General features: G+C 43.2%; 1 protein-coding gene across 1 annotated transcript; it reads right to left on the bottom strand.

Annotated features, from left to right (window-relative positions):
- Nucleotides 1-270: 270 nt before the first annotated feature.
- On the bottom strand, nt 271-11,202 carry Clrn2 (clarin 2). Its single transcript, XM_021211310.1, has 3 exons — nt 10,890-11,202; nt 4,982-5,161; nt 271-739 (listed from the first exon to the last, which is right to left on the bottom strand). The coding sequence occupies exons 1-3, from the start codon at nt 11,140-11,142 to the stop codon at nt 474-476; spliced, it is 699 nt and encodes a 232-aa protein (XP_021066969.1). The 5' UTR covers nt 11,143-11,202; the 3' UTR covers nt 271-473.
- Between the last annotated feature and the right edge of the window lie 1,165 nt (nt 11,203-12,367).

The following is a 12,367-nucleotide window of genomic DNA, read 5'->3' as shown; positions in this document are numbered from 1 at the left end:
ATTATTACTTTTCAAGGGCAGAGACATGATCATCATGGTTTTCTTTGCACACCTCCAATACTATAGAGAACAGAGCAAGGTCCTACTGAATCTTAATGGGGTATATATAACTTATTTGCAGAGAGCCATGCTTGATGCACCACCTGCTGCACCGCTGGAACAACAGAGCATGCAACATTGTTATTACCTCCACTTTTGACAGATGGGGGAACTGAGAATTAGTGAGTGAGTTGTCTGGTGTCAGACACAGCTGACGAGTTCAGGAGTCTCCAGTTCATCTCCAAGGGCATCAAAAGGAAGCACAAGTACCCTGGTCATCAGGAGAGGTTTTTTCCTTTCTGGCCCAACCACCCCTTTAGTCCCTCCATAGCCTTCTTTTTACTACCAAGAATGGGGACATTGTGGAATGAGAAAGCTGGAAAATGCAAACCTGTTTCCCATTGACGTCATGAGGTGTATGCAGGAGTCAGTTATCAGTATAAGATGTCCTCCGGGGTAACTGTGGCCTCTTCCATTTTAGTCTTGATTTCTGGAAGGGGAATTTGACTGATTGCCACCACAACCAAGTTTGCTGCGTGGGCTGCGGCGCTGGCCACGCAGATCCAAAATGATTCTTCATACTGTTCTTCCACCACTACAAACCGAAAGAGCCTCTCCTGGAAGTTGGCGATCCTTTCCGTCAGGTCGTGAAATTTCACCGCAGCCATGAAGCTGCCGATGGCTAGTGCCACGACTCCCCCTGAAACCCAAAACATATTTACTATATGTCTTTGCAGGTATAAGGTCTCTACTGAGGTGGCACTTCTATGCCATGTGAAAGAAAATCGTTTTTTTGTTTGTTTGTTTGTTTTTGTTTTGTTTTGTTTTTTGAGACAGGGTTTCTCTGTGTAGCCCTGACTGTAGACCAGGCTGGCCTCGAACTCAGAAATCCTCCTGCCTCTGCCTCCCAAGTGCTGGGATTAAAGGTGTGTGCCACCTATCACACGAGATGCACTTAGACACCGTGATTTCACATAGCCAAGCTGTAATCCCGGCAGAAGCTCTGTGATATTCACTGGGAAAAGTCTTGTATGACAAGGCTATCTAAGATGGAACTCGCTGTGAGACTCCTTGGCCGGAGAGATCTGAGCTGAATATTCTCATGGCAAATTTTGCCTGTGTGACTCTTCTCTGATCTGTTCCTTTACTTACGAGATGTTCTTGATAGCTAGAGGTGCGAGCATCCAGGCGTGAAGGTTCACTAGGAGTTCATCCTTTGAACTACAGCACTGGCCATGATTGCCTTTAAGAAGATCCCCTGCTTTGCTTTTGATTAATTATACATTTATTATTTAAATACATTGGAATAATAACCTCCCAACAATATATATATTCATATGGCTATAAATGTGTGGATAAAGAGGGTTTTGACACTCTGGCATGAAAAGCATCAGTTACCAGTTTTAAAGTGTGCCCGAAGACTCTCAGTAGAAGGAAGTTAGGTGATAAGGATCACAGATGGATAGTCATCAATGGAGCTTAGACCCAGGGACCTTAACTGAATGTTCCTGCGAACTTTTGAACCTTTGAAAGTTTATCTTTAATTATGGATGTAATTACGGATGTTCTGATTAAGAGATGTGATGTTCTGTACCTGTTCTTCGAAGTCTTTGCCTGATTGATTTTGTATTTTCCTGTGCCAGAAAATTTAGTTAATTGCCAGTTTTTCTGTATATAACTGCCTGCCTTTGAACAGTAAAACGCATTCAGACGCATATAGCTTTACTGTGTGTGTGTCTGTCTGTCATTTCGCACCGTGACCAGTGCCTTCCTGCATACCAAAAGACCCTGCTTCCCCCACGGGTGTGTGCTTTGACTGAGTCGGTCCGTGGCACCACCACTGCCTCCAATTGGGTTTTAAGAACTGGTTGAGCATCATACATTTGAATTCGAGATTAAAAGCCGTGGATAATTGACACAGTGTGAAAGGCAAGAGTGTGGGTTTTCTGAGAATAAGAATGACGACTGATTGACTTGCATCTACCTGTCTCTCACCTCTCTTATCCAGCAGTATCCCCGTTAGAAGGCCACTCTCTAGGCACCTGTACCTCTGTGTAGATGGTGAGTTGCAGGGTGAGGTTCACACTCTGGCTCACTGTTCTATGGAAGGTGGGAAGTAGCAAGGGAACTTGGGAATTCCGTTTATCTCCCTAGCAACTGAGGAAAACTTTGAAGTTGTTGGGTAGGTCTGTTCCCCCCCATTTTGATTTAAATTGATAACCAAAAAAGACATGTTGGATTGAGTCTGGTAGTGCATGTCTGTCATGGCAAGGCTTGTGATACTAAGACAGGAGGATGGCAAATCTGAGGACAGTTGACCTATGTAAAAAGAATCAGACAGAAAAAAAGAGAGGCTGGTCAAAGTGGTATCCAGATCTCTCTCTCTCTCTCTCTCTCTCTCTCTCTCTCTCTCTCTCTCTCTCTGTTTGAGAGTAGCTTGTAGCTTGATCTATAGAGAGAGTTCCAGGTCATCCAGGTGGTGAGACCCTGTCTTGAAAAAAACAAAACAAAACAAAAACCCATTCTTAGCTGTGTGTTTAGGCTCAGACCTGAATGTTAACGCTTGGGAGACTGAAATATGAGTGTGGCCTTGAACTGGCAGTGATGGTGGGATACAGGGTAAGACCTTGTCTTTAAAAAAATAACAGTATGACCAGACATAGCCTTTGTGTTTTTAAAAGGTTGTTACATAGTCACTAAAGAAAACTTGAACAACAGAGACAACTATAAGCACCAGAAATTCAAACTTTGTTTCACCCTGAAGGCCAGACATACTTTGTACACATTAGTATATTTCTTTTCATTTCATTCTTTTTAATACAATTTAAAGTTCTCTTAATTAAAATTTAAATTTGGTTTCTTTTTCCCTTCACAGAGACATTTTCCTGTTTTGTTAAACATCCCATAAAGGCATGACTTTAAAAACATGTACACTATCTTATTCTTGAGCCTTACCTACTTCTTTGAAGGATGGCCTAGCTTCTAGGACTCTAGATAATATGAACGGCTGCTGCAAATCTTGTATCCTATGTATCTCTGTATTCCCTTCCTTCCATTTTCTTTCTATAAGCAAGGAATCTCTGGAATTCTAAACCCCATTTATCTCCCTAGCAATTAAAAAAAGCTTTGAATTCCTATATGGGATTCTTAAATAAAAGAATCTAAAAACATAAAAGTCTATCTACATCTTTACTTTTTTTTGACAATGTTTCCTCTGACCATCTATTTGTTACAATCTCATCAGTGAAGTTAGGGCAGTGGTTCTCAACCTTCCTAACACTGACCCGATAATACAGTTCCTCATGCTATGATGACCTCCAACCATAAAATTATTTTATTGCTACTTCATAACTGTAATTTTGTAACCGTCATGAATCATGTAAGTACATGATATGCAGGATATCTAAAATATGACCCCCCCAAAGGGGTTTCAACCCACAGGTTGAGAACTCCTGAATTAAGAGAGTCTCTGAGGAAGGACATGCATGGAAATAAGTATTTATTTAGCGAGTAGAATACTTTTTATGCTGAGAGTCTGCACAGATAAAAGACACCTGCAATCCTGGTGACCTTTGTGCACAAAGGCAGATACAGAACAGCTGATGCACTGTAATATATATGTTATCAAACCAGCACCCGCCTTTATACTTTATCGTCCTCTTAGACAAAGCAAAGCACGGGAGAGGTTGTTACCACACTGGAACCTTGACCATCCAATATGGGTTTTTTGAGAGAGTTCTGTTTTCATGGGCTTTTGTTATTTTCATTATAGATGATTTATTAAGTACAAAATTAAAGGTAAATTCTTTGCTAATTATTATTAATAAATTATTAGCTAATCAATATGAACACATACTGATATACTGCCCCTTTCAGCAGAGAAAACATTCATTTCCACCAAGGTTATGGACCCAGAGAGATGCATAGGAAGGGGTGGAGCATAAATATTTTAATTTCTTCCTACTTTACACCCAACTACTTATGTTTCAGTGCTTGATGGCCTTGGAGGCCATTGAGGTGGACCCTTCCTTTGTCGTCAGTTTTGGACGTCCCCTCTCCTGGTTGTCTTTGCACCTCTGTCTTCTGTCTCCCTAGTAGCACTGGAAAGGGAAGATTCTAAATGGCTTAGCATCTAAATGGCCATATGGGCTGAGGTACTCAGTTGAGACCCGTTAAGGGAAAGCCACTTTTTTTCTGATCAAAAGAATAGAATTTAAGTTCTACCTCTGGCCCTGGGTGGAGATCTGTCATTCTAAATTACCCCCGAACATTACATTTTAGTGTCCCTTCAGGCGAGGAGTTATCCTGCCAGGCCTCTCAGTGATCCGATTAGATGTCCACCCTTCCATGTCCCTTAGGAAAACTGACTTCTGTGAGAATCTGCTACTGGGATGGAAGAAGTAATTGTCTCCTTAATTAGATCATTCTCTTACCTTTCCCCAAAGCCTGTGTGTGTGTGTGTGTGTGTGTGTGTGTGTGTGTGTGTGTGTGTGTGTGTAGTCACTTACGCAGCCTGCCCACCCTGCTGAAAATGTAACCTTTCCCCCCTCTTTTCACTGTTTGGATACTGACCACTGCCAAAGGCCTGAGCATTCTTGCCAGGACACCTTGGGCTATCTCCGTCATTCTCTGAAGGTCCCCCTTGGACCACACAGCTTACTGACCTCCATGGCTGAAGCTGCTTCCTTGGTATCATGGACTTTCCCTTCTCCATCTCCCACCTCCTGGCAGCTGCCAAGGTTTACAGCTTGTCTGCTCTCTCATTTTTTCTCTTCCAGACCACAATAAAAGTGCCCTTTAGCTTCCTTCTGAGTCTGTTCTTAAATTCTTTCATTAACAAGATTAAGAACTCCCCCAAAGAACTCCCAGATTCCCTGGTTAACACTTGGGAGCCCAGCCTAATGGCGTGGACACCAGTTTCTCTCTCTTGGGGACTTCTTACCTGCGAGGACATTCCAAAGGCAGATGCCACCAGGGCCATTGACTGCTCTGTAGGGGACCTGAATGATGTTGAGAATAGCAAAACCCATGCTGACCAGAGCCAGGGCCAAGGCCAGGAAGAGGAGCATGAGAATCGTGACGTGGAGGCCGGCATTGAGCTCCTTCACCAGATGTGGGAAAACTGCAGAGAGAAATGATATTTCAAGGTCAGAGTGTGGCTCCTTTCACAAATGCCAGAACTTGCATAGCCCAAGGTAAGTAAGTAGAGGGTGAGAGCAAGACACAAGAATGCTCAGTGTTCAAAAACCAAGAGACTTCCTGACAGGTCCTCGGACCCTAGAGCTGCCACTTGTTAGCTGACCAGCAATCTTCTCTGTCTTGGAGTGGACACAAACTCTGGATGTGCCTCACAGTTGACATTACACTGACCCTGCAGTTCTGGGATCTGATGTCGACTGCTGCACTTCCCACAAGCCCAAGGCATTGGCTTGGCAGAGTAAATGTTATTGTCACCAAATATCAAGAACACATAATACTCTCCTTGTGTACTACTTCATGAAAATATTGATTTTCCATATGAATGTAGCAGGAAGGTTTAGTGAAATACTCATTTGTGTTTTGTTTCTCTATGCTTGCCTCTGGTGCTAGTAGAGAAAATGACATGATGTACTAAGAATATTTCAAAGACTGCCCAGGACAATCTGTTCTCAGAAATGGCATCTGTAGGTATTGCTGTCATTAGTCTTTACTCTCTAACTTGGGAAAGGCATGTGGCCTCTCAGAGCCTCCTGTCGTTGCCAGTACATCTAGTAATGGTTGTGTGGGATACAGTTTTGCTGAGCACAGTTATGGGTTGAGTGAGCTCGTTAGGGTCATCACTTCATTCAGTGTTTGTGATAAGGCATCTGGTAGCGGTTCCCAGCTCCCTTCACCCACAAGCTTGACGATATGAAGTTCATTGTCTTTGGGCAAGGCAACCCTGAACCCTACATAAAATTACAGGCCCATGCATGATGTGGTATCAAGAGTTTAAGGTCAGCTCTTAATGATTCTATATGGGAAAGTTAAAAGGATAAATACTAAAGAATCCCTGAGCACACTCCAAGGTTGGCATCCCTCAAGCCTGAGAACCAGAGTCTATTTTGACCATTTTAGACAGGGTCTCATCATATAGCTCTAGCTGGCCTGGGATTGGCTGTGTAGACCACGCTGGCCTTGAACTCACAAAGATTCACCTGCGTCTGCCTCCTGAGTGCTGGAATTAAAGCATGCACCACCACACTGGGCAGGAGTGAGAGATTTAGTTCTCACTCCTGTACTGAGTCCTCCCCATCCATCTGTTTCCAGCCACTGCCCACACTTACATCCTAGGTTCTGAGTCAACTTTCTTTCCAGTTCTGTTTCCATTTGTCACTATCTCTGCACAGTCATTCCCATGACTTTGGAAACTTTGTCCAGGAAAATGGGCTCCTTTCCAAGGAGTTTGCCTTTCTCAGGCATGTCACTCCTTTTGTTTCCATCCCAACTCCCTCCTCTCGGAGACCCAACACCCACTTTTCAAACCCTGAGCCTCTTGTTAGTCCAGATACAGTAGCTTATACCTACTTGCCTGTCCCATCCTCCCCTTTTCTTGATCCTGAGGTCCCGAAGACACGACTAGCACCGCAACCCTCACTAAATCCTGAAAATCCCAATCAGTCACTCACATGATTGGCAAAGTTCAAAACTCCTCGTTGACGGCGGTGTAGGAGAAAGGCACTCTGGACTCATGTAGGGATGCTTATTCCTACCTCCCCATTAAAAAGCAACTTGATCAAGGGCAACATCAGGGCAATTTCATTGGTCGTTATTGTTCAGACCAATGTATTCAGTTGAGTATATAAACTGGCTATTCATAACAATAGCAGAAGTTTGAAGATAGAGTAATTCCTTCAATCAACAAACTGGCTGAATATATTTAGGTACTATATCCCAATGCAGACTTCAGAAAGAACCAGCCATGAGCACATGATAATACAAACCTATATTTGGAGTTGACGAAATGAGAAATTGAGAGTAAGGAGGTAAAGAGAACCCAACTCAAGCCCGGCGTTGAAGTGTCTTGATTTCGCGTACAGTCTATTAGTATACAGTGAATCTTTCTAACTCTCACACTCATAGATGGTTCTTCTAGCTCAGGACCCCCCCCCCATGGCTTTGATTACCTTTTATATATTACCACTTAGAACTTCAGGTGTTTCTTTGGGAGTTTCAATGCAACAGCCCTTTCCATTAGTTTTTGAGAGGAACTCTACATTGGACTCTGTTGTACAGTACAGTGCCCAGAAAGCTGTGGCTCACTCACTCTTCTTGTGTGTTTGTCCTACTACCAAGAGTTTTAGGCATCTCTAACATAATGAAATTGGAGTTTAGCTTGTAGCTTGGAATCCACAGCTATGAGTACAGCTGGTCCATGGCTCCATTGATAATCAGGTATAAGCTCTGTGCAGGCAAATCATACACATTCCTTCTTTTGCCTCTCTCTCTGACTCTGTCTCAGTCCGCCCCCCCTCTGTGTGTGTGTACACATGAGTGTGTACATGTATGTGCTCGTGCATATGGAGGCCAGAGGTCAGCCTCAGGTTGTGCCTCAGATGCTCTCCACCTTGTTTTTTGAGAGTCTGTCCCTGGGACCCAGGGCTCTCCTATTTAGTCCATGCTTGCTGGCTAACCAGCCTTAGGGACCCTCGCATCTGTAGGACCCCAGCACTAAGATTACAAAGAGGCATGCCACCATACCTGACTTTTTACATAGGTGGTGGGGACAGAACTGATCATGACTGCATGTGCTGACTGAGCTCCTCAGGTCACCCTCTTGCATTCTTACAGATGAAAAAACCGAGGCCCAGGTGAGTTAAATAGTTTAGCCAAGACCACACAGCCAGGAAGTAATGCCTTAACTATTCTGCTAAAGGGCTGGCCGGAGAGAAATCAGAAACCTTAGATAAACAAGAGTTTAAAAGTTTAATCACAATGCAGTTCAAATTCTAGAGGGCTCACTTTGACTTTAAACTCTTTTTTTTTCTTACATATGGAAGTGATATCTTGCTTGAATATCAGAACTGGTTATGCTACCAACATCTAAAGCTTAGATGGTTTGTTTCTTCCTGATTCCAGGGACTTATGATCGTTTGCTCTGGCGAGATATATAAACGGGCAAGGAATTGGGAGTCTACCCAGGTTTGAGCACTTAGGGGAATGCTTCTGGGGTAAGCTATAGGGAGGGGCTGTAGATCTAAAACTGCAGCATACTACGTGTTAGGCACATCCACAGAATCCTCCATGTCTTGGTTTCTCTGTTTCCCATCTTTTCCTTTAATAAAATGTTATGATAAAATCAGGACAGAGGAAATGAACCACAGAGGTGGCTTCAGAGAGGAATGTGTCATGTCTCTAGTAACTAGAGTCTAATTCAAGTATGCTTCATGACTCTTTTGCCACACAGCAGCCTTCTCTGGGCAGGCCCTGGTCTTCTCCATTCATCCCTCTCCTGGTGGTGCCTGGCTTGTATCTACTGAACAGTACACCCAAAGGCCTGCACGTCATTACTTAATTTAATGTTTGTTGCTTTCTTTCTGCAGCCACTCAGACATTACTTATTTCAGATGTTCTAGATATAAAAAGGACCTCAGTGGTTGGTGGTGGCAATTTTCTTGGTTTTCCCATGACTAATGTGGGAGTTGAGTCTCTCAGATGAATCTCCAGGTAAGGCAAGCAGTTGCATGTAAATGAGACTCAAGAAAAACCTCCCTATTATAAGGTTTATAATGTGCTTGCACAAACTTCTCTCTGATGATTTGCGTACAGCCTTGAGAGCAGGGATCTGTAGACCTTCAGAAAGTGGGAAATTCTGTTAAGGGTGGGAGATGCTAATATACCCCATAGCTACTTCGAGTTTACATTGTACTGGGCTTGAGAGCTGTGACCCTGAAAGAGAGGTAGTAAGACATACAATGTCCTTAAACTACAGCATGCAAAGTGAGCTGGTTACAGGAAGAAGCTGCCTCAGGCTTCCTGAGACCTTTCAAGCATGGCTTCTTCCAAGGTACTGGTGAATGAACACTTACTACCTCCTCTGGGATGACCAGAGGGTAGCTGAAAAGAGCTTTCTCAAATATCGCCGAAAATGAAATACCTTCTATACATCTCACACAGCTGTGATGCTTAAGACCATACTAGGGGAAGCAAGGATGTGGATATCTTTCTTAGAAGGAAGGAGCAGGAAAGAAAGAGACATTTGAATTTTCCTAAAGGGCAAACAGAAGGTACTCATTGTCACAGCTCCCACTAGAAGCGGCTTAATTTCTGGGAGCTGAGGGTGGCAGGGCTTTACCGTTCAGGTACCAGTAGCACGTTAAAGGACCACAGACACGTGGCTGCCCTGCCATCCTCCGACATATTAAACTTTTGTAAATGTCCAATAGATGTACAGCAGAGCACACATAAAGTACCATCATCATCATGGTCTCCTTTTAACATATCCTTTTCTTTATTTGTTTGTGTCATTATTTTTCAGTTTAGACGTGTGTGTGTGTGTGTGTGTGTGTGTGTGTGTGTGTGTATAGTTTGCATATCGGTGTGTGGACTTTCAGAGACCAGAGGTAGACATTGGATATCTTACTATATCAATCTTTGGCTTACTACTTAGAAACAGGGTCTCTCACTGAAGTCAGAATCTGTCTGTCTCCATTCTCGACAGCTCTGGAGTCCCAGGCATGCACGCGACCATGCCTGAGCCACCCCGCCAGCCTCCTCCGCTGTGGGAATGATGAAGTTATTTCCCCAATACTTAAGCTCCATTTTAATCACTGGTGAATAGAAATATACTCAGATTGTTTTCTCAATAAACATAATAAATGTGTATTTCCTTTCTATATAGATATGAAGACCATTTATATTTTGTAGTCAAGGAGTACGATGTTCTATTTTTATGTATTTAATGAGATATATGCCCTGGCCAGGTTTTTAAACATTGCCAGAGTTTTTGAGGCACAAAAAAGCAAGCAATGGGTAAGATTTCTGATCCCCATGTGCTAAGAAGCCATCGACTAGCTATAGTTTTATTGGACTCTACTCCTACTAGTGATCTATCCGCTTGATTCCAAGGGCGGCCGAATATTGTTTTGCTTGTTTTGTTTTCTCTTTCCCAACCCTTTTTTGGACTCCTGCCTTAAGGCTTCATGGGACGACTCTGTTTACCTTCTGAGGAGCTCTGAACGCAGGCCAACGCTGCTGGCTGCTCACCTTTAAGCCATCAAGTGCCTTCCCCAGCCTCCCTGCCAGAAAATGTGTCAGCTTCTCAGTGCTCCCAGAGAAGTCCCTCCGACATTCCTCGGGCTACGAAGCTTTCAGACACATGCTTGTGGGAGGAGTTACCATGCTTCCTGGAGGTTCCCTTCCGCAGGCTGTCTGCGCCTGTACACTATTGCGATCAGGTTAAGACTATCAGAATAGTGGCATGGGTCTGGCATCTATTTTCCTGCAAGAACGAGTGACTCCAGGTGAATTATGCAACTTCCCAAGACTCAATGTACTCTGCTGAAAAATGGGCACATTCACCATGCTTCCCTTGAAAGTGTGTGGGAGAAACTTAAACGAATCAGGCAATGTGCAGCTTCTAGTGGGATGCCTGACACATGAGCACGTGATATTTTACTAGTTACTATTACTAGAAGTAAACTACAAAATGCACAAATTCCTATTTCTCGTATTTTTATCTCTTTTAGAAAAGAAAGTTCTCATTGCATCGCTGTATAGGAGATGTTGGCTGCCCCATAGACTTTGTTGTTATGTCTTACACAGGCAATACTAAGTAGCCTGTGAAACAAAAAGTGCACACACATCAGTTTACACACCCCAAATATACTCACTTGTAAACTGGGACTGGCGTCCCCCAAGTCCACATTGCCGCACCTTGCATCCTCGGAAGAGCCCGTAGTAAATGTCCCCGATGAATTTGACCAGTTCCGGGTCTGTGGCATTGACCAAATCCACTCCAGTCTGACACAAGATTTTCCCGCTCAACCAATGAGGCAGAGATAAGGCGACGATGATCAGAAGGAAGGACGAGAAACTGAGTAGAGATGCCAGCCCGTACCACACCTTTTTGAACCATCCAGGCATGCTAATGAGTGCAAATCATCCCCCAGGGCTCTGGGCAACAGTTGGACAAGTGGACATCTTTCAGGCAGTCTGTGATAGCCTGCTCCATACACGCTAGCTCATCCTCCCTCAGTGCCTGACTCCTCAGCTTCTGTTTACTCCACGCACATCCCCAGGCTCTGCAGACAACCTTCTGCTTGCTTGATATAGCAGAGTGTGTTACCCAAGGAAGTAACCCTATATCTCTCAACAGACTAGGGTTTCAGCAGAGGCTTTAATTGTTCCTCCGTTCAAGTATTTAAGTAATCCTGCTGTGGACATCCTAATGACCAGAGAGTTGCTATCAAGCAAAATCATGTAGAACTTCTGACAAAGAATGATAAGTAGACTTTGAAAAACTGCGTGCCAGAAACAAAACAGAAACGGACCCATTAACGCTCACGTGTGTTAGCAACAATATGGGGATCAAATGTCGATCTCTTCCAGGCGTGCCCTGGCATTTCTTTCTCTAAAATGTCACTGCTGTCAGTGTCCCTGGAACTGTTACTAATACTGTGAACTGACCTCAGTTCGTAAGACTTAAATTGGCATGTATGAATTAAAACTGTATGGATTAAATGTATGAATTAAATATGTATATATTGCTGGCTGAACTATAACATAAAATCTATTGGTTGTGGCTGCAGGGCCATCCTCTCTCCTGATTTCACTTTTCCATGGCATCTGACACGAGTCAGACACTTTTATTTATTTTTGTCTTGATGGATTCTCCCTATGCCTCTTGGACCTTGAATTTGTAGTCCTCCAACCTCAGCTTCCTGGGTGTTGGGATTAGGGAGTGAGGCTCTTGTCTGGTTGAAAAGTTATCATCTAAAACTCAAGATCTATCCATCTATGTATCATCTATCTATCTATGCGCATTTCTATGTATTCATCTATGCATCATCTATCTATGTACATCTCTATGTATTCATCTATGCATCTATCTATCTATCTATCTATCCAGCTTTTTATGTATGTATCTATATCTATATCTATCTGTGTATATATGTATATCTATCATCTATCTGTGTATTATGCATGTATGAATGTATGTATCTCTATCTATCTATCTATCTATCTATCTATCTATCTATCTATCTATCTATCTATGTGTGTGTATGTATGTACCTACATCTATCTATCTCATTGGTGACTTCATACATGCATATAATGTTACTTTGATCATACACTTCATCCCTTTCCC

The sequence above is a fragment of the Mus pahari genome, chromosome 13 (genome assembly GCF_900095145.1).
Source record: "Mus pahari chromosome 13, PAHARI_EIJ_v1.1, whole genome shotgun sequence".
In the NCBI taxonomy this organism is placed as follows: domain Eukaryota; kingdom Metazoa; phylum Chordata; class Mammalia; order Rodentia; family Muridae; genus Mus; species Mus pahari.
The sequence above is the reverse complement of the archived record's forward strand: the minus strand, read 5'-3'. Positions and strand labels throughout refer to the sequence as shown.

Excerpts from the sequence above, each read along its gene's own strand:
- Clrn2 (XM_021211310.1), bottom strand. The coding sequence starts at position 11,142 with ATGCCTGGATGGTTCAAAAAGGTGTGGTACGGGCTGGCATCTCTACTC. Across the intron at positions 5,162-10,889 it reads ACGCCAGTCCCAGTTTACAA|TTTTCCCACATCTGGTGAAG; the intron begins GTGAGTATATTT and ends TTCTCTCTGCAG. Across the intron at positions 740-4,981 it reads CCTTTGGAATGTCCTCGCAG|GGGGAGTCGTGGCACTAGCC; the intron begins GTAAGAAGTCCC and ends TTTGGGTTTCAG.